This window comes from Streptopelia decaocto, assembly GCF_964273445.1.
Source record: "Streptopelia decaocto genome assembly, chromosome: 26".
NCBI classification, from domain to species: domain Eukaryota; kingdom Metazoa; phylum Chordata; class Aves; order Columbiformes; family Columbidae; genus Streptopelia; species Streptopelia decaocto.
In genome coordinates this window covers 1,080,889-1,106,923 of record NC_138681.1, presented here as the reverse complement: position 1 = coordinate 1,106,923, position 26,035 = coordinate 1,080,889, and the positions used below count along the sequence as shown (strand labels likewise).

Here is a 26,035-nt window from a genome sequence, read left to right as displayed (position 1 = left end):
AAATCCAACCCCCCCCCCGGAGTCCCCCCCCAACAGGTATTAGAGCAGGAGCCGTCTGCTCGGGGAGGATAATCCACAGGGAATAATCGGCTGCTGGAAACCTATTAAAACGCACCATGGAGCACCCAGCTGTGACCCCCCCGCCAGGCAAAGGGAATTAAGACGAACCTCAACACCCCCCCCATAAATCCCTAATAGGGGTTGGGGTGCAGGGAACGAGGCCTGGAGGGGTCGGGGTTCTCCGCGGCGCAGCTTTATTTGGGGGTGGGGGGACGCACATGGTCCCCGAACCCACGGGGGGGTCACAGCTGGTCCCGGAGCCACCGCAGCAGCGTCTCCAGCTGCTCGTCCAGCGCCAGCTCGTCCCCGTCGTTGGTGACGACCCAGTCGAACGTCACCCCCTGGTCCAGGCCGCACTCGGACTCGGCGTCGTCCACCCCTGGGGCGGAGCAGAGGATCCGTCCGTCTGTCCATCCGGGGAAACCGGGGGGGACGGCGGAATCACCGCGTTCGGGGTGGGAGGGGGGGGGGCCGCGCCGCTCACCCACCGGCAACAAACACCCAGTTCCTCCTCCTCCTCGTCTCCTCGGCCGCCACCACCCGCACCGTCCGCACCGCGGCCCCGTACACGTCCCGGAACCACTCGACGTCCGACAGCCGCCGCGTGTCGCTCACCACCTGCGCGGGGGCTCCGTCAGCGCCGCGCCCCCCAAACACCCCCCCGGCGTCCCCGGGGCGCTCACCCACACCGGCTGCGCCGCCCGCTCCACCGCCGCGCGGCAGAAGAAGCCGGGGTCGGCGCGGCGCTTCTCCTCGCCCCAGCGGATCATGTCCTGCCGGTACGACTCCTTGTAGGCGCTGGCGTCCAGGAGCCGCTGGAAGTCCAGGCCGTGCTCCTGCGGGGACAGCGGCACCGGCTGTGCCACGCGGCACGGGACGGCACGGCACGGCGGGCACCGTGTCCCCGGAAATAAGCCCTACCCCCCAAATAAGCCCTACCCCCAAAATAAGCCCTTCCCCAAAAGTAAGCTCTACCCCAAAAGGAAGACCTACCCAAAAAATAAGACCTATCCCAAAAATAAGACCTACCCTCAAATTAAGCCCCACCCCGAACATAAGCTCTACCCCCAAAATAAGCCCTGGTGTGATTCTTCAGGATGCTCGAAATATGAGCCCTACTCCAAAAATAAGCCCTAGTTCCAGCTCATTTAAAAAGTCAATTTAAACAGCGTTCAGGCTTGTAAATAAGTACAATTAATTGCAATTAACACAGTGTGACAGACAGACCCTTCACCAAGAAAAGGAGAATCGCATTCGAAAGACCCCGCGAGACCCAAAACAAGGGTTGGAAAAAGGAAACGAGAAGCTCGGGATGGAGCTCAGGGTGATGCTGATGGTCCAGAGGGCGATGACAGGACTATATTGGAATAAATGTTGATTTTTTGTTCGAGAATAGATTGTTCAGGGAAAAATAAGACACCCCCTAAAATAAGCCCTAAGGCAAGAATTACTATAAGCCCGTGTCTTATTTTCGGGGACGGGGGGGCGGTACCTTGGCGTACTGCTCCTTGAGCGGCCCGGACAGGCGCAGGACGGCGCAGACATCGGGGCCCAACCTGCGCAGAGGGGGCGGTGCCACCGGAACGGGCGCTGGCACCGGCACCGGCGACGGGCCCGACGGCTCCACCCGGTACCGGCCACGCCCCGTCCGCTGTCAGCCCCGCCCCCTGTGGTGGCTCCACGCCCTGGTGTTGGCCCCGCCCTCCTGTACAGGCCACGCCCCCAGAAGCGGCTCCACCCACCCGGTGTTGGCCACGCCCACATACTGACCCTGTCCCATTGGTTGAAGCCCCGGCCCCGTACTTACCCCGCCCCCTCTACTGATCTCACGCTATTTGTTGAAGCCCCGCCCCCTGTACCGATCCCGCCCCCGTGCAGGTCCCGCCCCCCTGCAATGGCCTCGTCCCATTGGTTGAATCCCCGCCTTCTCGTACTGACCCCGCCCCACTGGTGGAAGCCCCACCCCCTGCACAGACCCCGCCCCCTGTACTGGCCCCGCCTCCCCCTGCCGGCCCCGCTCCCTGTCCCGCCCCCGCCCCCGGTACCGGCTCCCCCCGCCCGGGGCCGCCCCCGGTACCGGCTCCGCAGCTCCTCGGCCACAAAGTCCTTCCCCGATTTCCGTTTCCCGCTCAGCAGCAGCACCACGCGCGGCGCCGCCATCCGCGCGCCCGGCCACGCCCCCCGGCCACGCCCCCCTCGCGGGGTGGGGGGGAGTCGTCTCGCTTTGGCCCCGCCCTGTGGCACCTCCCACCCCCTTTTCCTTTTCCCCCCCCCGCCGCGGAGCCGAGTGGTACGGCCCGAGGAAGGGGGCGGGGCCCCGCGCCGCTGACTCCGCCCCTCCGCACGGCGCCCCCTGCAGGGCGGGGCTGGCACAGCGACGCGCGGAGCGGGGACCCCAAAACCCCGCGGGGACACGGGGGCCCCCCCAGCACCTTTGACCCCTGCACCCCCCGCTCCCCCCCAGCACCCCCTTTTCCTCCTCTGAACCCCCATTTCCCCCACGCCCCGTTCCCACTCCGCAACCCCCTTTCCCCCAGCACCCCTTGTTCTCCCCAGCACCCCCTTTTCCCCCTCCAAGCACCCCCCGTTTCCGCCCAGCACCCCCTTTTCCTCCTCTGAATCCCCCTTTCCCCCAGCACCCCGTTTTCCCCGCCCCCCCCTTCCTCCCCCAGCACCCTGTTCCCCCCAGCACCCCCTTTTCCCCCCCAGCACCCCATTTTCTCCCCCACCACCACAGTTCAGCCCAGCGGTGCCTTTATTGCGCGGTGCCCGTGCAGCATCACACAGCGGTTCCGGTGGGGGACCCGGCGCTACGCGGTCCCGTGCGGTGTGACAGCAACCCCAGCCCCCCAAAACCAAACCGGGGGGTCCCCCTGCCTAGAGGGGGCGCTGGGCAAAAGCTCCTATTGTGGTGACCCCGCCATCTCTATCCATGGTGCCGCACGTCCCTCCGGCCGCGCTCCTTCCCGCCGGCGCTGCGAGAGAATTGGGGACGGTGTCGGCGTTTTCGGGGCTCCCGGGCCCCCCCGCGGCCGCGCGCCCCGTCTCACCGGCCGTTCCCGCCGTAGTGCCGCCGCACCAGCCCCTCGAAGCCGTCGGCCGCCTCCTCGTCGCCGCCCTCCCGCCGCGCCAGCTCCTCCAGCAGCTCCTCCACGTCCTCCACGAAGTCCACGAAGCGCAGCCGGTCGTGGGCGAAGGCGCCGTCGGCCCCGAAAACGCCGTCCAGCCGCGCGGCCACCCCCCCGAAGTGCCCCCCCCAGCCCAGCCCCTCCATGAACCCCTCCAGCAACCGCAGGAATTCCGCCTTCCGCACCGGCTCCAGCGCCACCCCCAGCGCCTCCAGACCCTCTTTGCGGGCGCAGTCGCTCACCCCCGAGCAGCCTTGGGGTGCCCGGTAGCGGCTGAGGGGGGGCAGCTCGTGTGGGTCGCGCCGGGGGGGGCCGTGAGATGATTTTCCCCAGGCTTTGCCCGCTTTGTGCTCCCGGGGGGGCCGGGGGTCCTTGGGGTGCCCATGGGGTTTACCGCGCTCCCTCTTCTCCCACTCCTGGGGGGCGTCGTGCCGCTTGTGCCGCTTGTTCTCCTTCTTCTCCGCCTTGAACGGCTTTTTCCAGGGTCCGGGGGGGGGCTCGGTCCCCTCCGCCTCCAGCTCCCGCTCCAGGCGCCGCTCCAGGGCGCTCAGCTCCCCCACGAGCCCCTCGAGCCCCCCGGCACCGCGCGCCCGCTCCAGGGCCCCCGCCAGCTCCTGCCGCAGCGCCGCCAGCCGCCCCGCACCGTCCCGCCGCGCCGTGGGCTCCGCCGCCGGCTCCCCGGTGCCTCCTGGTGCCCCCCCGGTGCCGCCCGCTGCCCCCCCGGCCCGCAGGCGCTGCAGCTCAGCGCGGGCGTCGCGGAGCGCGGCAGCATCCCGCTCCAGCGCCGCGCGCAGCCGCGCGTTTTCGGCGGCCAAACCGCGTTGCTGCGCCTCGGCCGCCTCCGCGTCACCCTCGCTCCGGCGCAGCAGCGTCTGCAGCTCGTCCTTCTGGGCCTGGGGGGGACGAGGGGGGTTGGGGACAGCGCGGGGACGTGGCACCGGCGCACGGTCGCCGTCACCCACCTGCAGCTCTGCCTGCAAGAGCCGGATCTCCTGGTTCTCCTTGGCCAGCTTGTCCAGCAGCTGCGTCACCGACTGCACGCTCGGGGGGTCCCCGGTGTCAGACATGGGGGGATTCGGCTGCGAGTCCTGGGGGACGGGGACAATGGGACCCTGGGGGGGCTTGGGGACGGTGCCAGCCCCCCCGTGAACCCCCCTCCTTACGTTGCCGTCAGTGGGGAGCGGGGAGTCCTGCTCGCCGGACGCCGCGTCCCGGCTCACCACGCTCTCCACGGGGCCTGGGGACACCGGGGGGGACGGGGACATCGCACCGCGGCCGCACGGCCGGGCTGCGCGGGAAGGACGGCCCCTGTACTCACCGTCCACCCCGTCGTAGATGCCACCTGGGGGAGGAAAGGACAATGGAGGGGACGCAAGGACCCACATGCTGGCCCTGGGACGTGCGGTCTGTCCTGGAGACCCCCAAACTGCCCCTGAGACCCCCATCCTGTCCCTTGAACCTCCATCCTATCCCTGAGACCCCCATCCTGCTCATGGGACCCCATCCTGTCCCTGAGACCCCCATCCTGCCTCTGGGACCCCGATCTTGCCCCTGGGACCCCATCCTGTCCCTGGGACTCCGCCGTGCTCCTGGGCCCCCCGACCCACCCCTAGAACCCCCCTCTTTCCCCTGGGAACCCCAAACTGCCGCTGGGCCCCCCGCCCTGTCCCCAGGCCCCTCACCAGAGATGACCAGCAGTCCCAGTGCCACCAGCGCCACGGCGCCCAGCAGGAACTTGCTCACGCCGAGTCCGTCCCCGTCCCCCGGTGTCCCCCGGTGCGGGGCAGGCGCGGGCCGGGCGGGGCCGGGGGGCGGCTCGTGGCTCCGCTGTGGCCGCAGCAGCCCCTCCGTGTCATCGTCACTGCTGGTGCCGCTCCCCTCCTCGGTCGGTGGCCCTGGGGAGGGACAGGGGAACCTTTTGGGACGGTCCCCACCCCGGCCCCCCCCATGCCGGTCCCCTGCGGGGGTCCCACCTGCTTTGGGGGTGTCAGGGCGGGGGGGCGGCTCAGCCTCGGCGCCGCGCTCCTCGTGCTCCCCGCCGTCCGTCGCACCGGGCTCCGCGGTGCCATCCGCCGCGCTCACGTCCCCGTGTCCCCAATGCTCCTCTGCGTCCTGCGGACACAAGAATCGGGGTCACGCGTGTCCCCACGCGGGGAGCGGGACCCCAGACCCCCCCGTGGCTCCCGGCTCACCCCCGCGGGGCCCGGGCTGTGGCGGGCGCCGGTGGCTGCGCCGTTAACGGTGATGGCTGCGGGAGGCGGGAGCGGCGCTGAGCCGGTGGCACCGGTGTCACCGGCTCGTCCGCGTCCCCGCGGTCCCCGCCTGCCTGTGCCGGTGTCCCCGGTGCCTTCGTCCTCCTCCGGCTCCTCATCCTCGGCGCCGTGGGAGCCCAAATCCCGCTCCGGACCCACCGTTTCGACGGGCAGACCCTGGGAAAGCAGCGAGGGGGGTGGGTGACACATTGTCCCCAACCCCCCTGTGTCCCCCCTGTGTCCCCCCCGTGTCCCCAGCGCCCACCTCGCCGCCCGCCAGCACCCAGCTGCTGTCCGGGGACTCCGGCTTCTCCGCCATGGGGACGGTCCGGAGCCACCTGGAAGGACAGAGGGACAAACGGGTGGACAGACAGAGGGACACGACGCGGCTCCCGGCCCCCCCGCGTCCCCGCCGCCACCAGCTGCCACCGCGGGGTATTTTTAGCGGGTGATGCCGCCCGGCAGGTGGATGGGGACGCGGGGCCCGGGATGGGGACGCCGGGGACCCGCAGGAAAGCGGCGACACCGGGCGGCCCCCGGGACACGGAGAAGCGGCCGCGGGGGCGACAGCCCCGCCGGTTCCGCCCCCATCCCTGCCGCCGCCGCGCCGGCCGGTGCCCGTTCAACTGCGCAACACGGGCCCGGTACCCGCGGGCAGCGCCCGGTTCCGGTCCCGCCCGCGGCACCGGGTTCCCGGTCGGTACCTCGTACCGGGGTCCCCCCGGGAACTTTTCCCCCGTAACTTTCTCCCGGTAACTTTCCCCCGGTCCCGGTCGCCGCCCTCGGGAAGCGGCGCGCACGTGACGCCACCAGCCAATAGGAACGCGCGGCAGCACCCACGGGCCAATGGGAGGAGCCGGTGGGCGGGGACACGCGTGGCCCGTCCGGTACCGGACACCCCCCCCATCCCATCCCATCCCCGGTGGGAGCGGAGCCAGACACGGACAGGCGGGTTTGAGAGGTTTATAGCGACGGTACAAAAGTTTCCATTAACGATCCGTTAAAACGGGGCAGGGGGAACGGACAATGACACCGGGACCATCCCCAGCACCGGGGGGGACGGACAATGACACCAGGACCATCCCCAGCACCGGGGGGGACGGACAATGACACCGGGACCATCCCCAGCACCGGGGGGGACGGACAATGACACCGGGACCATCCCCAGCACCGGGTGGGGGGACACGAGGTGCACCGGGACGGCCCCGAGTGTGTGACAACGGGCACCGGGACCACAGCACAGCCCCGGGTCGGGGGAGTCATGGTGACAACTGGATTGTCCCCCGTCAACCACCGAAACAGGCAGAACCGGGGCGGGGGGGTCGGGAACCGGTGAACCGGAGCCTCCCCGGCACGGCACAGCCTGGAACCTGCACCAGCAGCCGGTGCCGTGCAAGGGGGGTGGGCAAAAAAGAACCAAGAAAGGGGGGATTTGGTCCTAAATCGGCGGGGAAGCGGCGGCTCAGCCGTCGTTGGCGGCCACCAACTGTCCCATGGCCTCCCGCACGTAAACCGACTGGATCTCCTTGGTCTTGAGGCAGAAGTCGCAGGCCCAGACGGCCGAGGCCTCGGTGGTGAGCAGCCCGTAGGCGTTCTCCGTCATCCCCGTGCACTCCCGGTGGAACCACTTCTGGCACGAGGCTTCGCACAGGATGGCGTCCTGGTCGTCGTTCACCTCGTTGCGACAAGCGCCGCACGGGTACACGAGCCCCGGGGGGGGCTGGTGACCCGACCCGCCCGCGGTTTTACCGGGGGGAGGCGGCGGGAGGCTGCCGGTCTCCGGGGTGGCGGCACCGCGCGCGGCGCTGGCGGCGGGGAAGCCGGGCTGAGCGCCGTTAACGGCGGCGGGGGAGCCCGAGTGCTGCTCCTGCGCGAAGGTGCTGGGCGGGGGGTTGAGGTTCTTGCCGCCCTCCTCGGTGCCGGTAAAGCCGGGATCGGCGCCGGGGAACGGGCTGGCGGTGGGGGGCAGCGGGGGCACGCTCTGCCCGGGGCGCCCCATGGGCGACTGTCCAAAGAGGTTGGCGGGTTGGTTGAAGCGTTGAGCCACCCCCGGGCCCCCCGGGGGGTTCAGAGCCGGCCCGGGGCCCATGTCCCCCCGCGGGGGCTGCCCCATGGTGGGGGAGATCATGGGCCCGAAGCCGCCGACCGGCCCCTGCATGAGCTGCCCCGCGGGGGGGCTGAAGCTCTGGCCGAAGGGCTGCCCGGGGAAGCTCATCCCCCCCGGCTGCACGTAGCCGGGGTTCTGGGGGGCCATGCTGAACGCGGGGCCCATCTGCCCGGGGGGGAAGGGCGGGGGCGGCTGCCTCCGCAGGGCCTGGGGGCCCCCGCCGTACCCGGGCGGCACCTGCGGGGCCATCCCGCTCTGCAGGCGGAAGCCGCCGAAGGGAACGGGGCTGCCCAGGAACGGCGCGGGGGCCGCCCCCACTTTGGGGGCTCCGAAATCATCCTCGAAGGGGTTGGAGGCCACCAGGTGATCCACCATGGGGGTGGGCGGCGGCGCGAACTCCGAGAGGTGCGAATAAGCGGGGCCCTGCGGGGAGAGAGCGGCGGTCAGGGCTGCGGGCCCCCCGGGAACCGGCACCGGGAACACCCGCGGGGCCGGCCCTACCTGCGTGTTGGACTTGCGGCGCTTCTTCTCGGGGCTCTTCATCTGCAGCCCTGCGGGGACAAGCGGGACGCGCGTCAGGGAGGCGGCGGCGGCAACGGCGCCCGGTTCCCCGCCCCCCCGCCGCCCCGTCCGGCCGCCCGCGCTCACCTGCCTTCCCCTGCTTCCGGCCGGGCCCGCCGGTGGCGGCGCTGCCCGCGGGGTGCGGGGGCCCCGGCGGGGGCGGCGGGGCCGGGACGCCTCCGTCCAGCTTCTCGGCGTGCGGGGCCGCCATGGCCTCACAGCGCGCCCGCCATGGCCCCGCCGCCGCCTCCGCCGCGCCGCCAGCCGGAACCGGAACCCGCGCGGGGCCAATCACCGCGCGAGGGGCGGGGCAAGCGTTGGGGCGGACTAAGCGCAGCTCGCTATGGAGGGGGGGGCAGCGGGAGGAACCAATCGTCCGGGAGGGGGAACCAACTACCCAGTGGGGCGAACCATGTGCAGCGCGCGTAGGGGAGAGCGGGGCGGACCATATTGAAAGCCGGGGGGGGGAGGGGTAAAAACCGTTTGGCGATCGCGGAGGCGACGCTGATGTCCTGGGGGGAGTGGCGGCGTGTCCCCGGTGCCCCCCCCGTGTGTGTGTCCCCGTCACACCAGCCACGGCCTAGAGAAATACCAACTTTAATACCAACCGCCGGTTCCTTTGGTATAGCAGGGCCTGGGGGGGGCGGGGCTGCGAGAGGCTTTGGCTTGGGGGGGGCGGGTAACACGGGGCATGCAAACGGGGACCCTCCCGCCGCCCCCCCCGGGGCTACCGGAGCCAACCGTGCCCCACCGGGACCCCGGGGGGGGCAGGGAGGGGACACAGCCCCGGGAGGGGGTACAGAGGGGGTTGGGATTAAAGGGGGGGGTTCTGCCCCGTTTCCCCCCCACCCCAAAATTGCATAAGAGTGTGGGACCTGCGGGGGTCAAGGCACAGAGTTAACACGTAAAGTGACCGGGTACAGTCGGTGCGGGGCCGGCCGAGCCGTGTGCTTGGGGGAGCCCCCCCAGCCTGGGGACGAGGCCAGAGTGTCCCCCCCACCGTGGCTCAGGGGGGATCCGGCTCCGCCACCCCCCCAGGCCGAGCGGGAGAGCGGCCGCGGCACCGGGTTTTGGTAGGAGCTGTGCAAAGGCTGGAGCTGGGAGAAAGTCGGGGGGGCTTTGGCACAAACAGCCCCCCCCGCGCTCCCCGCCGCAAACTCGGGGGGACAAACCCCGTCCCCAGCCCCGTCCTCGCTCCGTCCCGGGCGCAGCACCCGGCGGGGAGTCCCGGGGGCTCTGTGGGGCGGGGAGCGGAGCTGGGGGGCGCGGGGGGGCCGGACGCCGGGCCCCCCCGGGGCGCTCACAGTCTCCTCTCCACCGGCTGCTGCAGACACATCTCGCTGCCGGCAGAGATGATGGGCAGGTGATTGTCCATGTGGTAGCTGATGAGGTGGCTCACGCTCTCAAAACGATGATCTTTCGTCCTCACCTGGTGGGGGGGACAAAGAGGGGACACTTTAGTGGCTACTGATGGCCAAACCACCGAGTTTTGGGGCTGGGGTGCAGCGCTCCCCCCGAGGAAGCAAAACATCCCTGTGGTCACTCACCACTCCCTCGGGGTCGACGAGCAGCAGATGTTTGGGCTGCCCCCCCTGCAGACCCGTCAGCACGTACTGCCCGGGGGTCGTGGTGCTCTCCCGCACCAAGAAATCGCCGTTGACCTTGAGCAGCTTCTCGGCGTCTTTGCGGTTCATCTTGCCGTGGTACCAGGGCTCGCGGCGCAGCTGCTCCTCCATGGACGCCACCAGCTGCGCCGGCGGCAGCCCCGCGGCCGGGGGGGCGCGCAGGGCGTCCTCGAAGGGCTCTGCGGGGCGAGAGGGGCGAACGGGGGGTTGGGATAGACCCCGCGAGCGCCCCCCCCAGCCCGCGCGCCGCCGCGGGCGCCGCCGCGCTCACTCATGTCAAAAAGGTCCCTCTGGGCGCTGCCGTTGGCCGCGGCGCCGCCGGCAGCCGGCGCTTGGCGCGTCTTGTCCACGTTCTGCACGTTGACGTAGGACGGGTCGTCGAACAGATCGGAGCGGCCGGCGGCCCCCGCCGCGGCCGGGAATTTCTCTCTCCCTGCAGCCAAAAGCACCGTCAATAGCCGCGCTCCGGCACCGCCGGTGAAGCGGTTTGGCGTGCAGGAAGCAGCCGGGGACCGGTGACGTTTGCCGCGTTACCTTGGGTGGGAGCGTGTGGCTTCCGCGGGTCGTGGTCGCCGGCGGACGGTTGACCGACGGGCTGCGGGGAGGTGACAATGAGCCCCAATCCCCCCGTGTCCCCCCAGGGCCAATAGAGGTGCTGGGGGACACGTGCCACAGCTCTCATGGAATAACCTGAAGAGCCCACAACCCAATGATGGTCCCTATGTCCCCGCCTTGTGACGTGGTCGCCCCCAGAGCCTCACCAGCGTGGCCCCCAAATGATTGGGGGTCTGAGCGGCCCCGTCCCGCAGCCGCATGTCCACGACCCCCCCGATGGGGGGCTCCTTGCCGGGGAAATCGTTGTAGTATTGATGATCCGGGGCCGGTTCCTCCTCCTCCTCGTCCCAGGCGGAGCCGTCGAACCCCGCCATCCTGGAGGGGGGGGGGCACAGGTGAGCTGCGACCCATTGGGGACACCCCCACACCTCCCCCCCGCCTGTACCTGTCGTGGGGTGTCACGAGCTTCGGGGGGTTCTTCAGGTACTGCTTGAAGCGCAGCTCGAAGGCCTGGCCGATGGTGCTGATCACGTCCTGCGCCAGCCCCTCGGGACACTCCAGGATGTGACAGGCTGGGGGGGGAACACGGGATGGGAGTGGGGAACCCCCAGCGCCGGGTGCTGCACCCCCACAACCCACCCCGCGCACCCCGGTCCCTCCCTGCCCTGCTGAGCTGCGCCTAAACGTGGAGGCACAGAATCATTTGGGATGGAACAGAGCGTTGAGATCGAGTCCAAGCGTCAACCCACCCGTCCCTGAGAACCTCATCTGTGTGTTTAACCCCCCCAGGGATGGCGACTCCCGCACTGCCCTGGGCAGCCTGTTCCAACGCCCACAGCCCTTTGGGGAGAAATCACCCCAAATTTCCACCCTCACCTCCCCTGGCGCAACTTGAGGCCATTTCCCCCGGCCCCTCAGCCGCTCCATCACATTGTGCTCCAGCCCCTTCCCCAGCTCCGTTCCCTTCTCTCCAGCACCTCGAGGGAGGAAAAGGGAGCAGCTCACCTCTCTGATTCACGGGGTCTTTGGCAACGTAGGCGACGTACTCGGCCGTGTCCTGCGGGCGAGACGCCGGCGTGAGCCGGGAACGGGGCGCCCGAGAGGCGCCGGATGGCGCCACGGGGCACGCGTGACCCCCACGTACTCACCGGGTCTCCCCCCGAGGCGAAGGAGATGGACTGCATGTGGTGGTTGGCGATGATCTGCAAGGCAAACCCTCGTTATCAGCCACCGAGAAAACAACGCGAGGCCACCGAGAGCCGCGTCAAAACCAGGCGATGGTAATTACGGTTAATTAAATCAGCCTTTTGTAAAATCACTTTGTAAGTCCTGTATCTTGAAACGTCAATTGAAACTTGTTTTAATTTTGCAGTGCATTTGGGTAACAGCGGGATCTTATTGTAAAAAGTCACTACGTGTGTCCGAGTTTTGTTTCTAAGGAAGCGTATGGAAGTTCCCCCATAACAGGAACATTTACCCCCTTCGATGTATCAAACCCAGAGAATTGTTAAGAACGAGCTGGGGAGCCAAGTTTTCCCTACTCGGTGACACTTTTTCTGCTGTGAAGAACATTAATTAGATCACATTGATAATTTAGGATGGATTTTGTCTGTTATTGCCCCCAAAACAGGGTTCTGTGCGAAAGCAGCCGAATTGTGGCACACAGAGACGAGATGCTGTTTATTGCTGAGCCGGAACAAAGCGCACCAGATACAAATCTGGTCCTAACGAGCCAGTCGGTGCCAAATTTGCATCGTGGTTCCGGCAGCGGGTGATGCGGCCGGGGAGGGGCGGCTAAGCCGGGCTCGCGGTTTGGGGCTCACCTGCTTGCAGTCGGTGGCCATGAGGTTGAGGCTGCTGGTGGAGATGGTCAAGGTGATGGCCATGCCGGCGAACTTGAGGTTGCTCTTGCCCAGGATGGAGTTGAGGGAGCGGCCGCAGGGCTGGGGGGGCACAAATGGTGGGGATGGGGCACGTCCTGCCCCCCCCCCCCCCCCCGCAAAAACAGGCGGCACGAGATCAGAGCCCAAACACCCCCTCACCTTCCTCCTCCTCACGGCTCCCTTGGCGCCCGGCACGGCCTCGCACACCAGCCCAATGGCCTCCCTGGGGGGGGCACGCAGTGGGGTGTCAATGTGGCCCCCCCAGCGCATCCCCCCTTCCCAAGCACAGAGCTGAGGACATGGGGACGGGCGCAGAGGGACAGGGTGACAAAGGGGAAGCACCGGGGTGGGGGGGGAAATGCAGCTGTCCCACCCCCAAAACACCCCCCGGGGGCTCACGCAGGGCTCGGACCCCCCCAAAAAGCAGCAGCTCACCTGGTGACCTGCGTCCTGGTGTTGAAATCCAGCGCCCTCATGGACTGGAGCACTTCAACACAGCCCATGTACTGATGGGGGGGAAAGAAGAACAGGGTCAGCGCCCCCCCCGGACCAGCTCACAACCCCGAACCCCCCGGGAGTCCCACCACCCCCCTCAAGGAACACCCCAAACGCACATTGTGACCCTTCCCGCCCGCTCCGGCCCCCCCCGGACTCACCCGGACGTGGTAGGACACCCCGGGGCCCATGACCTTGTCATCGGGGTGCAGCCACCCGCGCGTGGGCTTATTGACGAAGCTGCCGTGGCGGGTCCATTCGTCGCCCCCCAGCTGGCCGCCTTCCACCCGCGTCTTCTTCCCGCAGCTCAGCTTGTTCATATCCTGGGGACAAACAGCGACGGGGCCCGGTGAATCGGTGCCGGCGGCCCCCCCCGGCGTCACACCGGGGGGACACCGGGTGTCGTCGCCGCCGAGCGAGGAGGAGCCCCTCAAATTGAGGAGGTTGGCGGGGTTGGAGAGCTTCAGGTTGGCCACTTTGGGGAAGAAGGAGCAGAAGGTGGTGGGACTGTCCTCCGGTTCGGGTGACAGCTCCGCGAGAGGCGCCGGGGGGGCGGGGGACGGGGACTCCGCCGGTGACACCGGGACCCCCGCGGCCTCCTCGGCGGAGGAGACGGACTCGTTCCGCAGGTGGCTGTATTTGCTCTTCTGCAGGAGATCCATGGTGAGAAGGGCCGGGATGGGCGCGTTTCGGGGCGGGGGGCGCCCGCTGGGGTCTCACGGTGGCCCCGCGGCGAGTTCAAGTGCCCGCGGCCACCGAGGAGCCACCCCCAAGCAGAAACCTCGGCAAACCCCTCGGCCGAGCTCCGGCATGGCTGCGGCGGGAGGAAGAACCGGCCCCGGGGGCTCGATCGATGGCGAGCGGCGTCGGCACGGATCCGGCAGACGGAGAGCGGCGAGGAAACGGGGCCGCGGTGCCGCTGGCGGGGGGCTCGGTGCGCCGCACCCCGCTTGGAGACCCCCGAGCCAAGAAGAAATCAGACCCAGCACTATTTCAAGCCCTGGGACGAGGCGGCTGCGCCGAAGCCAACGCGCCCCACGTGCCGGCACCGGGCGGCCGCCGTTGGCTGTGCCGGGGAGCGGCGCCGCGGCGCTGCCGGTGGGACATCCAGGCGGCGGGAGGAGGAGGAGGATGCGCGGAGCGGGATGCAGGTGGGGTGTCCGCCGGGGTGCCGCAGGGCTCCCCCGGGCGGGAGAAGCGGTTAATTGCTGCTAATTGCTGCTTCCCGGCATCGCGGCGGCTGCTCCCGGGAGGGGAGGGGAAGCGGCTGCCGGTAACGGTACCGGGAAGGGCCGGTGCTGACTCACGGGCTCCGGCGAGGGGTGGGGACCCTGCGCTTATGTGGAGCAGCAAAATCAAGGTCACGGGCGGAGCTACGGGCTGGGCGGGCAGAGGGGCCGGGGGCGGGCAGAGCCCCCACCTTTGGGTGGGGGGGTCGGGGCACGGCCAACGTCCCGTCCTCAATGGAGCCACCGCGCCGCTCCCCACGGCACCACCCGCTGCCCCCCACGGCACCATCCACCCCCCCCAAGGCACCATCCACCCCCCCCACGGCACCACCCGCCTCATCCCGTGGGCAGAACGGGGGTTCCGGGCACCCCCCGGTGCCCGAGCCCTTCACGGGCGCTCGGTAAAACCGGCCACTGAGCCTCAAGTGGGTGAATTCAAGCCAAGGGACCGGCTCTCCCTGCCGGACCCGCTGTGGGTGCTCATCGTGCTCCGCAAGCGCGGGGATGGGGACGGGGACACGGGGACACGGCAGCTCCCACAACACAGGGACAGGGACACAGGGACACAGGGACACGGCAGCCCCCACGGTGTGGGGACAGAGACACAGGGATGGGGGACAGAGACACAGGGACAGGGCAGCCCCCACGACACAGGGACGGGGGACAGAGACACAGCAGCGCCCACAGCATGGGGACGGGGACACAAATGTGGCAGCCCCCATAGCACGAGGACCGAGGGACAGGGACAGAGACACGGGGCCATGGCAGCCCCCATGGCACCAGGGGCCGCGCTCCTCGGTGCCCGTCACCGGCCATCGCCCCGGCCACGCCCGCAACACCAACCCCACCTCAGCCGCCGGTGCCGCGGTCGCAGAGCCGGTGTCCCGCGAAGCGCCCGGTCCCCGGCACGGGCCCCTCGGCGCGGTGACCCTCCCGTCACCGCTCCGAAGAAAAGCAGGAAACCCGGGGCCGGGGGAGCCAGGAAGCCGGTTGGGATAAAAGCGGGAGGGAATTGGGCAGTGGGGGGGCTCCTCGTCCCCTTCCCGTCACCCCGGGGGCCGCGTTGTCACCGCGACGAGCGGCAAAGCCGGGAGCAGCCGTCCCCGCCGCCCCGGGAGCCGCAGCCCCCGCTCAGCCTCCTGCTTTATGAAATGGAATAACGTCTGATTTTATCAGATTCCCCGCAGGCCAGCCGGCCCACGTCGCCGCGCCAGCGGGGACAAGCCGTGTTGTCACCCCCAAACCTCACAGACCAAAAGTGCCACCCCAGGGTGACAGAAACACCTTCCCGAGGGGCGCAGAGGACAAACTGAGACACAACCAGAACAAGAGGCCGAGGGAGCAGCCAAAACACCCCCCTGGGCCACGTCCCGGCACCACCGGGTTGTCCCCGGGAGAGGGACACGGGCCGCTTTGGGACACCCGGGCTGGGACTTGGTGCGCAGCCCCAGGCGAGGAAGAGGAGGGGACGCTCGGGGCCGCGTTTCGGGGCCAAGCGTCCCACGTCCTCCCAGGAAACGCAAACCGGGAGCTGAGTCAGAGACCTGGAACACGCCGGCGGTTTGGCAAGCGAGGAGCGGCCGCTGCCGCACGTAGAGACCTCGTGTGGGACAGGAGAAACCCCTCCACTCGCCAGCAAGACAGGGAAAACCCCTCAAATCCAGCTTTCCGCCCCAAACGTCACGGCGGCGGCGCCATATCCTGCGTGAAACCTCAGCCGGTGTGGCCGGGAGATGCCGGCGGGGAGAAGAGGGAGGCAGATCCACCACCGAAGCCAGCCAGCCCTCCACCGAGGTCCTTACCACGTACTCCATCGTTCGGCGGAGGGTGGGGAACCGACCCGCGCGGCCGCTCCGCTCCGGCGCTGCCACCTGCGGTGCGGGGACAAACAGGGAGTTAGGGCGGCCCTGTCCCCGCGCGGCGGTGGCTTCGGCGCCCGGCGGCAAAGCGCCCGCTCCTCGGCTGCCCAGGGAGCCGGGACGGAGCCGGGGTGGCATGGACAACGGGGGTGAACCGGCCCTGCGCCGGTGTCGCTGACCGCGAGTTGCTCTGTGAGCCAAGACGAGCGCTGGAGCCGATTCCTGCCCCAAAACCAGCGCCCAGCCGGCCACACCAAACGGGGGAGCGGCGGAGAAGGGAGGAAAGATGCGACGAGAACGGAACCAACGGGGCTGGTGGTTTGTGGGGGGAAAACACGGTGAAAGAAGCCGGAGCCGCTGCCCACCCCACCCCCGGGGATGCCGCGAGGGCCGGTTACCGGGCAGCGACCGCGATTTATGTCCTCGCAGCCATCACATCCTTATCTGGGCCCCGGGAAGGCAGCCGCAGCCCAGGCGGGCGCTGATTTGATTAACCGGGGAGGCAGCGAGATAACGAAGAGCAAGCGCCGCGCCAGGCAAAGGTGACACCAACACCCTTGGGATGCCGGGGGGGAGAATCGGGAACCCCAAGTCCCGCTGTGTCCCCCCCGAGGAGGGGCCGCTGCCCCCACAGCTGCGGGGCACAGGCGGCCCCAAAGGGCTGCGGGGGATGCACAAACCGGGGAAGGGAAGAAACGGTGACTTTGGCCCCTTGGGAAGCAACCGGGCGGCTCCGGGAGCGCGGCCGAGCGCTGCCCTTTGTCCTCGGGCTCCCGCCGCGCCAGCCCGGGGGTGTTTCCTCAAACCCCACGTCCGGGGTGTCCCCGGTTCAACTGGAGAAGCCCACGACAGACGGACACAACGCGCTGTCAGGAGCAGGGAAAGGTCCATAAGGGAGAATAGTTATGGTTTCTATACGTGCTCTGGATGTTTTCCACTCCGGAGCATCACGGTGCAGATGGGAAGCGGGGAGGCCCCGGAACGCTGGGAACCCAACGGTGCCGCGGCCCCGAGGGGTCACAGCAACGTGGGGTCCCGGGGGTGTCCCCGGGCCCTGCCCGTGTCCCTCCTGCCAACCGCCCGCCCAGCGCGGCGTCCCGGAGCCGCGGGACACGGGGACACAACCCGGAGCACAGCGAGTGGCCCCAGTGACACCGCCACACCGGGCACGGGGGTCAGGGCACCGGCGGCGCCCCGAGGCCTGGAGGCAACCGAGCGGCTGGCACAGCCCGGCACCGGGAGGGCCCCGAGCGCCCCGTTCCGTTACCGGGAAGGGCGGCCCGGCCCCCGCAGCACCGTTGCGGCGGGACCTCCCGCTCACTCCACAGAAAGCAGCGGCCGACGAACGACGCGTCCCGGCGAGCGGCGAGGCCTCAGTCCCGGCGGCACCGCCGCGGGGCCTCACCCGCCCCGGGACCCGCGGCCTGCGCCGCCCCCGGGGCCCCGCACGGCTCGGCCGCTCCCACAGAACGGCGCAGGCCGCGCCGCCCCCTCCGCCGGTTCCCCCCGCCCCGGGGCGGCCCGCGCGCTCACCGGGGCACCATGGGGCTCGCGTCCGCTCCTCCTCCGGTCCCGGCGGCCGCGGCGCCCGCACCGCCCGCGCTCCCCCCGCCGCGCCGCCACTCACTTCCGGCCCACACCCTCCTGCGCGGCCTCACCGCGCCCCCGTCACGTGACGAGCGAGGCCCAATCACAACCCGCGCCCAACTCGCGGGAAAGCACCGCGGCGACCCCTCCCCGCTACGTGAGCGTGGACCAATCGGCTCTCTCCCCGCCCCGTGACGCGCGGCCCGCGCTGAGGCGCCGACCAATGGGAGCGCGGGGCGGCGGCGTTTGAAAGAGCCGCCCGGGGGGGCCGGGGCAGCGAACGGCCCGGCGGGGGCGCTGAGCGAGGGGCGCGGCGGGGGCTGCCGGGAAGGGGGCGGCCCGCCGGGATGGCGCACAAGCAGATCTACTATTCGGACAAATACGATGACGAGGAGTTTGAGTACCGGTGAGGCGGGGGGTCTGGGAGCGGCTGGGAGGCGGGAAAGGGCGCGCGGAGGGCGGGGTGTCCCGGTAACGGCTCTGTGGTGGGGGGGAAGCCCGTTAACGGCTCCCCCTGCGGGGCGGGCGGGGCCGTAATGGCTCGCCGGGGGGTGGAGGAGGGTTGGTAACGGCTCCCCGGTGCGGCGGGGGCTGCTCGGTGAGAGCGGGTTGTCCCGGTAACGGCTCCCGGTGGGGAGCGGTCTCCCGGTAACGGCCGCTTGGCAAACGGGAGGGTGTCCCGGGAGCGGCTCCCTGGTGGGTGGCGGTGGAGTTGTCTGGGTAACGGCTCCCTGAGGAGGAGAACGGGGTGTCCCGGTTCCCGGGACGGGGGGGGTGCACCGGGGGTGTCCCGGTGGCGGCTGAGGGTGCGGGGTCCCCAGGCACGTGATGCTGCCCAAGGACATCGCGAAGCTGGTGCCCAAGACCCACCTCCTGTCGGAGACCGAGTGGCGGAACCTGGGGGTGCAGCAGAGCCAGGGCTGGGTCCACTACATGATCCACGAGCCAGGTGAGCCCGGGGGCACCGGGGACAGCGGGAGGGGGGCACGGAGAACCGGCCTGACCCGCTTTGTCCCCCACAGAGCCCCATATCTTGCTCTTCCGCCGGCCGCTGCCCAAGAAACCGGAGAAGTGAGGGGCTGCCGGAGCCCCCGCCGCCCGAGCTATGAGAGACTCTTCCTCCTCGACATCCCCGGGGGGTTTTGCTCCGGTTTGGGCCCGTGACCCCCGGTGCCGTCTGGGCGCTGCGGCGGGGGCTCAGCCCCGGCGTGGGGGGGCCCGTCCCGCCGCGGGGCCTGAACGGGCTCCAGAGCTTCAATAAATGGGTGTTTGGGAGCTCCTGGCTCTGTTTGCCGTGCTTGGGGGGGGGACAGGCTGTCGGTGCCTCGGAGCGTCCTGCCCGGGTGGTACCGTCCTGCTCCCGGTAACCGGGAGGGCACGGGAGGGCTTCCCCGCGGCGGCCCCCGCTTCTCCCGGTGGGTTGGGGGGGGCTTCCGGTGCCTGGGAGGAGGTGGGAGGCTCCTGGGGGTGGGAAAAGATGCTGGAGTTGGGGGGAGGGAAGCTCCGGTGGGGGTGGGCGGAGCTCCCGGTGCCCCGGGGCGCCACACGTGTCATCGCCGCCCGCCTGCCGGGCGGATCCACAGTCACCAACCCGCGGGGGAGCGCCACCCGCCGCGATGGTTCCGTCCGCGAGGGTCCCGCCTCCTAGCCAATCCGTGCTGCTAGGCTGTCGTGACGGGCGTGCCTCCCTGCCAATGAGAGCGCGGGGTGGTTTCGCGGCCTGGTGCGGGGCGGCCGGGCCCATGTGGGCGCCGTTGCGGGGGGCGCTGCGGGCGGGCGGAGCCGTCGCCTCCCGCCTCATGGCGGCCGCCAGCCCCACGGCGGCCCGCAGCTCCGCCGCCACCGCCGGCATCATCGTCATCGGCGACGAGATCCTCAAGGTGCGGCCGGGGGCGAGCTGGGTGTGCGGGGGGGGCGGGCGGGCCCGGTCCCGAACCGGGGCCTACTGTGGGCCGCGGCCTGTACCGGGCCCGCGGTCACCGATGTGTCCGTCCCCGCAGGGCCACACGCAGGACACGAACTCGTTCTTCATGTGCCAGCGGCTGCGCGCTCTGGGCGTGAGGGTGGCCCGGATCTCGGTGGTGCCCGACGAGGTGGAGGCCATCGCCGCCGAGGTGGCCGCCTGCGCCGCCCGCTTCACCTACGTGCTGACCTCGGGGGGCATCGGCCCCACGCACGACGACGTGACCTTCGAGGCCGTGGCCCGGGCGTTCGGGGAGCGCGTCGCCCCGCACCCCGAGCTGGTGGCCCTGGTGCGCGAGCTCTTCGGCGCGACGGAGGCGCGGTGCCCGGAGATGAAGCTGGCCCGCGTCCCCGAGTCCTCCCGCCTCAACTACGGCGCCGGCGGCGCCTTCAAGTACCCGCTGGTCAGCGTGCGCAACGTCTACATCTTCCCCGGCATCCCGGCGCTGATGGAGCGCGCCCTGGACGGCCTCGACCACCTTTTCCGCAGCGAGCGGACGCGGTTTTACTCCCGCACCGTCTACGTGGCGGCCGACGAGCTCCTGATCGCGCCCGCGCTGGACCAGACCGACGCCGCCTTCCGGGGCCGCGTCAGCTTGGGCTCCTACCCGGACTGGGCCAGCAACTACTACCGGGTGAAGCTGACGCTGGACTCGGAGTCGGAGCAGGACCTGGAGGCAGCTCACAGCTTCTTGCTGGAGAAGCTGCCGCCGGGCGTCGTGGTGCCGTTGGTGACGGATTGCGTCTCGCCGGCAGCCGTGGAGGTTTACGGCCTGGCTGAGTCAGGTATTGCGGCGTGGCTGCTGCACACACCTCCAGGGCAGGGGGGAGACCAGTTTGGGAGCAGTTTTTCTGTGTTCTGATGTACTGGGGGGGCTTGAGGGGCGCTGAGGCTTCACCACTGTGAGTTTAGTCCTGTGCAGGTGAGAGCGGGACGAGTAACCCTGTCCCGTCTGTGACACGCACCTTGGGGTGGTGCAGCTCTTGGCTGCGGTGCCGGCTTTGCAGTGTGTGTGGTGACAAACCGTGCCCGCAGGCTGAGGTGCCGCGGGGAAAAGCCACCAAGCGTCCCCTCCCGGCAGGCTCAGCCCTGGGGCAGAAGGTGGCAGCGGCCCTGCGGACCATCGAGGAGGCTTTGGACCGGTACAGCCTGGCCCAGCTCTGCGTGGGCTTCAACGGGGGCAAGGACTGCACGGCGCTGCTGCACCTCGTCCACGCTGCCGTGCAGAGGTACCCGGACAGGGGGTCCCTGGGGGTCCCCCCTGCCCCGCCGCGGGGCAACGAGCGCTTTGCCAGCTCCCGGTTTGCGCCACGTCTCTCCCCAGGCGCTACCCGGCGAGGCAGGAGAAGCTGCAGGTGCTTTACATCCGCATCGTGTCCCCTTTCCCCGAAATGGAGCAGTTCATCCAGGCCACGGTGCAGAGGTATGGGGCGCAGCGGGGCGAGCCGCCCGGCGCCGGCACGAGCGGCGTCTCCGCCTGGGCGCGGGCAGCTCCCGGCGCTCGTGCCCGCGCAGGTACGGGATCCAGCTGTGCACCGTGGAGGGCTCCATCCGCCAGGCGCTGGAGCGGCTGAGGGAGCAGCGCCCGCAGCTGGAGGCCGTTCTGATGGGGACACGCCGCACCGACCCCTATTCCCGCACCCTGACCCCCACGTGCGTCACGGACCCCGACTGGCCCCGCTACATGCGGGTGAACCCCTTGCTGGTGCGTGGCCTTCGCGGCCCCTGGGGCCGGGTGACAAAGCTGGCACTGATCTGCCACCATCCTGGGGGGTTCCCTTCCAATTCCCCCTCTCCTCGGAGCGTCCCCCGCTCTGTTGGGTGGCCCTGGGTGCCCTCACTCGTTCCTGCCCACTGGGGGCTTTTCCTGCGCTTGGGGGCAAACACGGGGGGACTCTGGGGACCAGCTGACTCACCCCTGTGCTCTTGGGGGGGCACCTCTGCATCAACCCCTCCCCAATTCCACTTGCAGGACTGGACCTACCGGGACATCTGGGAGTTTCTGCGCAAGCTCTTTGTCCCCTATTGCGTCCTCTACGACAAGGGGTGAGTGTGGGTGTCCCCCCCTTCGCTCGGCACTGCTGGGGGCTCTGAGTGTTGCAGCCGCTTCCCCCCCCAAAAACCCACAGCTACACATCCCTGGGGAGTGCGACCAACACGGCGAAGAACCCGGCGCTGCGCTACACGGACGCGCGGGGCCGGGAGCGCTACCGGGCTGCCTACGAGCTGGAGAACGAGGAGGAGGAGCGCACGTCCCGCCAGTGAAGGCCCTGCCGGGGGTGACACCGAATAAACCAGGTGACACGGAGTAAACCGGCTGCTGAGCAAACCCGCGGGGCTCTGGCAGGAGCGGGACAGGGGGGTGACAGCAGCTCTGCGCACACAAAAGCCATGTCCCTCCCCGCTATTGTGGCTTTTGAAGCGTGGAGAATGGAGCAGGTTCCAGCGCTCGCCGGGGCCGCGCGGGTGTCACCGCCGCCGCGTCAGACCCTGCTGGTCCCTCCGCGGCCATGCGGCGTTTTGGGAGCGCGGCGGTTTGTCCCCCGAGGCGAGCGGCGCGGCCGGCGGTGGCGCGGCCGGCGCTGAGAGCTGTGGCGTTGCCGGCGGCGCGGCCGGCACCTTCCGGGGCGTCCTTGGGGCTGCGCGTGGGCTCGTGGCTGCTGCGGCTGCTGCGGGACTGCGTCTTCCTCCTGCTCTGCAGCTGGTGCGTCCGGCAGCTGCTGGATTAGGGAATGGGCCCCCCCGGTGCCGCGGGACCCCCCGGTGCCCCCTGCCCGCCCTGTGCCGTGGGTGAGTGTCCTGTCCTGGTGCGGGGGGGGCGGGGACAGGGGCCAAAGCGGGGTGTTCCTGGGGGTGGCGAGGGACCAGCCGTGGTGCTTTGGAGAGTGATGGGGAGCCCGGGCGTGTTTGGGGGTGACAAAGGCTCAGCTGTGGGGCTTGTAGGGGGGACAGTGTCCTGGCCATGGTGCTTGGGGGGTGACAAGGATGGAGCTGTTGTGTTTGGGGGGTGACAAGCACTCAGCCGTGGGGCTTGGGGGGTGACAGGGGCCTGGCTGTGGAGCTTGGGGGGGTGACAGGGATGGAGCTGTCGTGCTGGGGGGTGACAGGGGCCTGGCCGCGGTGCTCGGGGGGTGCTGGTGCATCCGTGGTGCTGGTAACCGGGTCCTCACCCCGTTTCTCTCTCCCCCCACCCAGGGCCACTTGTCACCCTGTGCCAACAGAGCTGCTGAACCCCCAGCGCTGGAACCCGCCCCAGACACCCCAATAAACCTGAGCAGCACCCGACTGGCTGCGTGTGCTTGGGGGGGGCTCTGGGAATGTGGACCCCCCGAAAAACACTTCCACCCCTTGCCCTGGGTGGGACTGGGACACCCCGTGTCTGCCGTGGGGTGGGGGGGCCGTGGCTCTGCACTGATTGAGAGTGTCCCCGGTTGTCCCTGCTTGTCCCCCCTCCAGGCCCGTTTCCTGCCCCGCTCCCGCGTGCCCCCCCCAGCACCAAGAACCGGCGGGAAGCGACCGGAGCAAAGATGTCCCCAAGGGGCCCAGCCCGGGGGGAGCTGCGGTGAAGGTGACACGGGGCCCCGCTGTGGGGACAGCTGCGTGTCCCCAGGCCCCCCGGTGCCCGCCGCCGGCGCGGGGGCCGCCCGCAGCCCCGTCCCCCGCCTCGGTGGCAGCGCCTGGCGCCAGCGCGGCCGTCCCTTATCTCGCCGGGAAGTCGGGAGCAGGAAGCCTGGCCCGGCGCCGGATAAGGGTCCCGTTTACATTCAAACCGCTTTGTTGTGGAGCTCCCACCGGCACCCGCACCCACGCGGGGGACACGGCATGGGGGGACACGGGCTGTGGGGGCAGCAGGGACCCCTGCTTGGGCTGCCCTGGGGAGTTTGGCAGGTCATGGGCATCCCCGGTGCGGTGCCACCCAGATGTGGGGCTGCCGGGACGGTGCCGTGGGGCTGCGCCCCATGGTTCCCCCTTGCCCGGGTGGGCTCCTGTCACCAGACCCTTTCTTGTCACCATGACCCGGGGTCTGTGGTGCCATCTGGGGTCCGCGGTGCCGTGTGGGCTCCCGGTTGTGCCATCCACGGTGCTGGGCATCGCTGCCCACCCGTGACCTGGCCCCCGGTGACATCACGGCCCTGGTGACATCTCGGCCCCGGGATGGGGCGAATTTCCCCCCGCCCGGGGAGGGCCGGGGGAGGGGACGGCGCGTCCCGGCACAGGAAAAGGTCCCGGTGACGCCGCGGCGCGGGCAGAGCGGTGCCGGCCGCCCCGCAGCGCGGCCACACGCGCAGCTCCCCGTCCCAGCTCCGCCACCCGCCGTGAGTGACGCCCCCCCCCGGGGACCCCTTGCCCAGCCCCACAGCGGGGGGGTGACGGGGACAGGTGGGTGCTGGGGGCGGGGGGGACAGGTGGGTTCTTCTTAATGGGGGGGTGGTTTGGGGGTCACATCCCTGTGTGACCTTGGGGACACGCGGCCCTTGGGGAGCAGCGCTGTGTCCTCATGGGTTGGGGGGACTGGCAGTGACACAGGGGGACAGGTAGTGACATGGGGGGGACAGACAGTCATGGGGGGAAAGGCAGTGACATGGCAGGGATAGGCAGTGACATGGGGAGGACAGAGTGATGGGGGGACAGGTAGTGACATGAGGGACAGACAGTGACATGGGGGGGACAAACTGACACAGGGAGCCAGGCAGCTTTACCGCACCACGGTGGGGAAAGGGTGCGGGGAAACGGGGGGACGATGCGCCGGGGCCCCCCCACAGCCGGGGAGGTGACACCCGTCCCCGTCCCCCAGGTCACCCCCCCGCCGCCCCATGTTCCGCTCCCGCCGCGCCGGGCTGGTGAGGCGGCTGTGGCGGCAGCGCTGCCCGGTGCCCGGTGCCGACGAGGGGCCCGGCGCCCTCAAACCGGCAGCGCACGCCCTGTTCAAGAAGCTGAAAGACGAGGAGCTGGAGCTGCTGGTGCAGGCGGTGGAGAGCCGGGGGGCCTGGGAGGCCGGCTGCGTCTGGGCCCCTCGCGGGGACCCCCGGGGGGGCCCCAAACCGCCGCTGCCCCCCCAGCTCCTGCTCTGCCGCCTCTACCGCTGGCCCGACCTGCGCCAGCCCCACGAGCTCAAGCATCTTTGCCACTGCGCGGGGGGCCGGGGGGGCTGCGGCGACGCGGCCGCGCTCTGCTGCAACCCCCACCACTTCAGCCGCCTGGCCGTGCCCGGTGAGTGCCGGCGGGACCCCCCGTCGCAAACCCACCCCGCTATGGTTTGGGGGGGGGCATCCCAGCCCTTCACCCCCTTTTTCCTCCCCACAGAGACGCCGCCACCCCCCTACTCGAAGGCGTCTTGGCCGGACGAACCGCAGCGCCCCGGCACCGCGCTCTGGGAGTTCAGCTGCGACCGGCGCGGTAAGGGGGTCCCGCGGTGCGGGGGGGTCACGCTCCCATGGGCATCCCGTCCCCCACCCCACGCGGGACACAGAGCCCGAAAACTGGGGAGGAGGAGAGACTGGGGTGTGGGACGAGGGGACCGACCCCGGCTCGGCCCCCCCGCCCCGCGTCCCATTGCGGCTCCTGTTATTTTTGGTGGCGCCGGGCTCCCCGCCGGAGGAAGCGCTGCCCACGGGGACACACACAATGTGCCTTGACGCACACGGCGGCCGCTCCGGCCTGGCCGCCGGCCACCGAGCCGCCGCGGCTCCACCTTCCCTGCGCCGGGACCCCGGGGACAGCTTTGCCCTACGTGCCGGGACGCGGCAGCTCCGGCGACCCACGCCGGGGCGCCACATGAACTGGGGGACCCCCCTGTACCCACCCCCTCCCCTCGCTTAAACCTTCGGTTGCTTGGCCACGACCACCGCGGTGGCACAACCCGGCGGTGACGGCCGCGCTCTCCCCCGCAGACACCAGCGCGTCGCGGAGCACCGTGAGGGACGGCTGCTGGTGCAAGCTGGCGTACTGGGAGCACCGGACGCGCGTGGGCCGGCTCTACGCCGTGCACGAGGCGTCGGTGAACGTGTTCTGCGAGCTGCCGCGGGGCAGCGGCTTCTGCCTGGGCCAGCTGCCGGCCGCCCACCGGAGCCGCGCCGTGCGGCGCGCGCGCGGCAAGATCGGCCGCGGGCTGCTGCTGAGCCGCGAGCCGGGGGGGGTGTGGGCCTACAACCGCAGCGAGCACCCCATCTTCGTCAGCTCGCCCACCCTGGGCCCCCCCGGCGCCCGCGGGGGCACCGTCCTCAAGGTGCTGCCGGGTTACTCGGCGAAGGTGTTCGACTATGAGTGGGTGGGGGGCGCGTGGGTGCCCGGGGAGGGGCCCTGGGACCCCCACAGCATCCGCATCAGCTTCGCCAAGGGGTGGGGGCCGTGCTACTCGCGGCAGTTTATCACCTCCTGCCCCTGCTGGCTGGAGGTTCTGCTGAACCGGCCGTGCTGAGGGGGGCACCAGGGAGCCCCCCCAGAGGGGGTGCAATTTGGGGGGCCCCTCTGTTGCCCCCCAGCCTCTCCCTTCCAGGACCGCGCTGCAGTGGGACCTGCGGCTCCCGGCCTCTTGCTGACGCTATTTAATCTCTTTCTCTCTTTTTATTGTAATGGTTAAATTTATTTTAATTTATCTTATTTTTGTAAAAAAGGGAAAGCAAAATGCAGGACCCCCCCCGCCCCTCCGTGCTGTGGAGTGGGTAGGGCAGGTGCCCAAGTGGGGGCTGAGAAGAGGGGGGAGCGCTGGAGGCGGGGGTCTGGAATAGGGG

The 26,035-nt window shown here is 70.1% G+C and overlaps 7 protein-coding genes across 14 annotated transcripts; 3 read left to right on the top strand and 4 right to left on the bottom strand.

The window, feature by feature from the left end:
* Positions 1 to 99: 99 nt before the first annotated feature.
* Positions 100 to 2,247, bottom strand: PMVK (phosphomevalonate kinase). Its single transcript, XM_082072993.1, has 5 exons — positions 2,138 to 2,247; positions 1,553 to 1,616; positions 744 to 896; positions 549 to 678; positions 100 to 439 (listed from the first exon to the last, which is right to left on the bottom strand). Exons 1-5 carry the CDS (start codon positions 2,218 to 2,220, stop codon positions 303 to 305), a joined length of 567 nt encoding a protein of 188 aa, XP_081929119.1. The 5' UTR covers positions 2,221 to 2,247; the 3' UTR covers positions 100 to 302.
* Positions 2,248 to 2,797: 550 nt separating this feature from the next.
* On the bottom strand, positions 2,798 to 6,229 carry PBXIP1 (PBX homeobox interacting protein 1). Of its 3 annotated transcripts, none has more exons than XM_082072922.1 (10): positions 6,145 to 6,229; positions 5,706 to 5,778; positions 5,381 to 5,617; positions 5,162 to 5,300; positions 4,871 to 5,083; positions 4,507 to 4,530; positions 4,352 to 4,425; positions 4,151 to 4,276; positions 3,111 to 4,081; positions 2,798 to 3,035 (listed from the first exon to the last, which is right to left on the bottom strand). In XM_082072922.1, exons 2-10 carry the CDS (start codon positions 5,757 to 5,759, stop codon positions 2,987 to 2,989), a joined length of 1,887 nt encoding a protein of 628 aa, XP_081929048.1. In that variant the 5' UTR covers positions 5,760 to 5,778; positions 6,145 to 6,229; the 3' UTR covers positions 2,798 to 2,986. The 3 variants fall into 3 exon arrangements, with proteins under 3 accessions (XP_081929048.1, XP_081929049.1, XP_081929050.1); XM_082072923.1 differs by having other exon boundaries at positions 6,152 to 6,191; XM_082072924.1 differs by lacking the exon at positions 6,145 to 6,229 and having other exon boundaries at positions 5,381 to 5,436; positions 5,515 to 5,617; positions 5,706 to 5,865.
* A 158-nt stretch (positions 6,230 to 6,387) lies between these two features.
* On the bottom strand, positions 6,388 to 8,572 carry PYGO2 (pygopus family PHD finger 2). Its single transcript, XM_082073015.1, has 3 exons — positions 8,196 to 8,572; positions 8,049 to 8,098; positions 6,388 to 7,970 (listed from the first exon to the last, which is right to left on the bottom strand). The coding sequence occupies exons 1-3, from the start codon at positions 8,317 to 8,319 to the stop codon at positions 6,903 to 6,905; spliced, it is 1,242 nt and encodes a 413-aa protein (XP_081929141.1). The 5' UTR covers positions 8,320 to 8,572; the 3' UTR covers positions 6,388 to 6,902.
* A 117-nt stretch (positions 8,573 to 8,689) lies between these two features.
* Positions 8,690 to 17,439, bottom strand: SHC1 (SHC adaptor protein 1). Of its 3 annotated transcripts, XM_082073013.1 has the most exons (14): positions 17,288 to 17,409; positions 15,698 to 15,766; positions 12,828 to 12,989; positions 12,607 to 12,677; positions 12,331 to 12,394; positions 12,112 to 12,231; positions 11,437 to 11,490; positions 11,294 to 11,345; positions 10,734 to 10,860; positions 10,495 to 10,663; positions 10,268 to 10,328; positions 10,005 to 10,166; positions 9,656 to 9,912; positions 8,690 to 9,537 (listed from the first exon to the last, which is right to left on the bottom strand). In XM_082073013.1, exons 2-14 carry the CDS (start codon positions 15,707 to 15,709, stop codon positions 9,409 to 9,411), a joined length of 1,440 nt encoding a protein of 479 aa, XP_081929139.1. In that variant the 5' UTR covers positions 15,710 to 15,766; positions 17,288 to 17,409; the 3' UTR covers positions 8,690 to 9,408. The 3 variants fall into 3 exon arrangements, with proteins under 3 accessions (XP_081929139.1, XP_081929140.1, XP_081929138.1); XM_082073014.1 differs by lacking the exon at positions 15,698 to 15,766 and having other exon boundaries at positions 17,288 to 17,439; XM_082073012.1 differs by lacking the exons at positions 15,698 to 15,766; positions 17,288 to 17,409 and having other exon boundaries at positions 12,828 to 13,957.
* A 147-nt stretch (positions 17,440 to 17,586) lies between these two features.
* Positions 17,587 to 18,616, top strand: CKS1B (CDC28 protein kinase regulatory subunit 1B). The gene is made up of 3 exons (XM_082073018.1): positions 17,587 to 17,747; positions 18,163 to 18,290; positions 18,364 to 18,616. Exons 1-3 carry the CDS (start codon positions 17,689 to 17,691, stop codon positions 18,414 to 18,416), a joined length of 240 nt encoding a protein of 79 aa, XP_081929144.1. The 5' UTR covers positions 17,587 to 17,688; the 3' UTR covers positions 18,417 to 18,616.
* A 428-nt stretch (positions 18,617 to 19,044) lies between these two features.
* FLAD1 (flavin adenine dinucleotide synthetase 1) lies at positions 19,045 to 22,589 on the top strand. Of its 4 annotated transcripts, none has more exons than XR_014186067.1 (9): positions 19,045 to 19,221; positions 19,342 to 20,089; positions 20,386 to 20,533; positions 20,629 to 20,727; positions 20,820 to 21,009; positions 21,277 to 21,350; positions 21,434 to 21,602; positions 22,006 to 22,094; positions 22,500 to 22,589. XR_014186067.1 is itself a non-coding variant. In XM_082073157.1 (8 exons), the coding sequence occupies exons 1-7, from the start codon at positions 19,084 to 19,086 to the stop codon at positions 21,567 to 21,569; spliced, it is 1,533 nt and encodes a 510-aa protein (XP_081929283.1). In that variant the 5' UTR covers positions 19,045 to 19,083; the 3' UTR covers positions 21,570 to 21,602; positions 22,500 to 22,589. The 4 variants fall into 4 exon arrangements, 1 of the variants encoding a protein (XP_081929283.1); XR_014186068.1 differs by having other exon boundaries at positions 21,727 to 22,094; XR_014186069.1 differs by having other exon boundaries at positions 21,434 to 22,094.
* Positions 22,590 to 23,553: 964 nt separating this feature from the next.
* Positions 23,554 to 25,731, top strand: LOC309450238 (mothers against decapentaplegic homolog 6-like). The gene is made up of 4 exons (XM_082072976.1): positions 23,554 to 23,684; positions 24,100 to 24,515; positions 24,609 to 24,701; positions 25,196 to 25,731. Exons 2-4 carry the CDS (start codon positions 24,119 to 24,121, stop codon positions 25,720 to 25,722), a joined length of 1,017 nt encoding a protein of 338 aa, XP_081929102.1. The 5' UTR covers positions 23,554 to 23,684; positions 24,100 to 24,118; the 3' UTR covers positions 25,723 to 25,731.
* Positions 25,732 to 26,035: the final 304 nt, after the last annotated feature.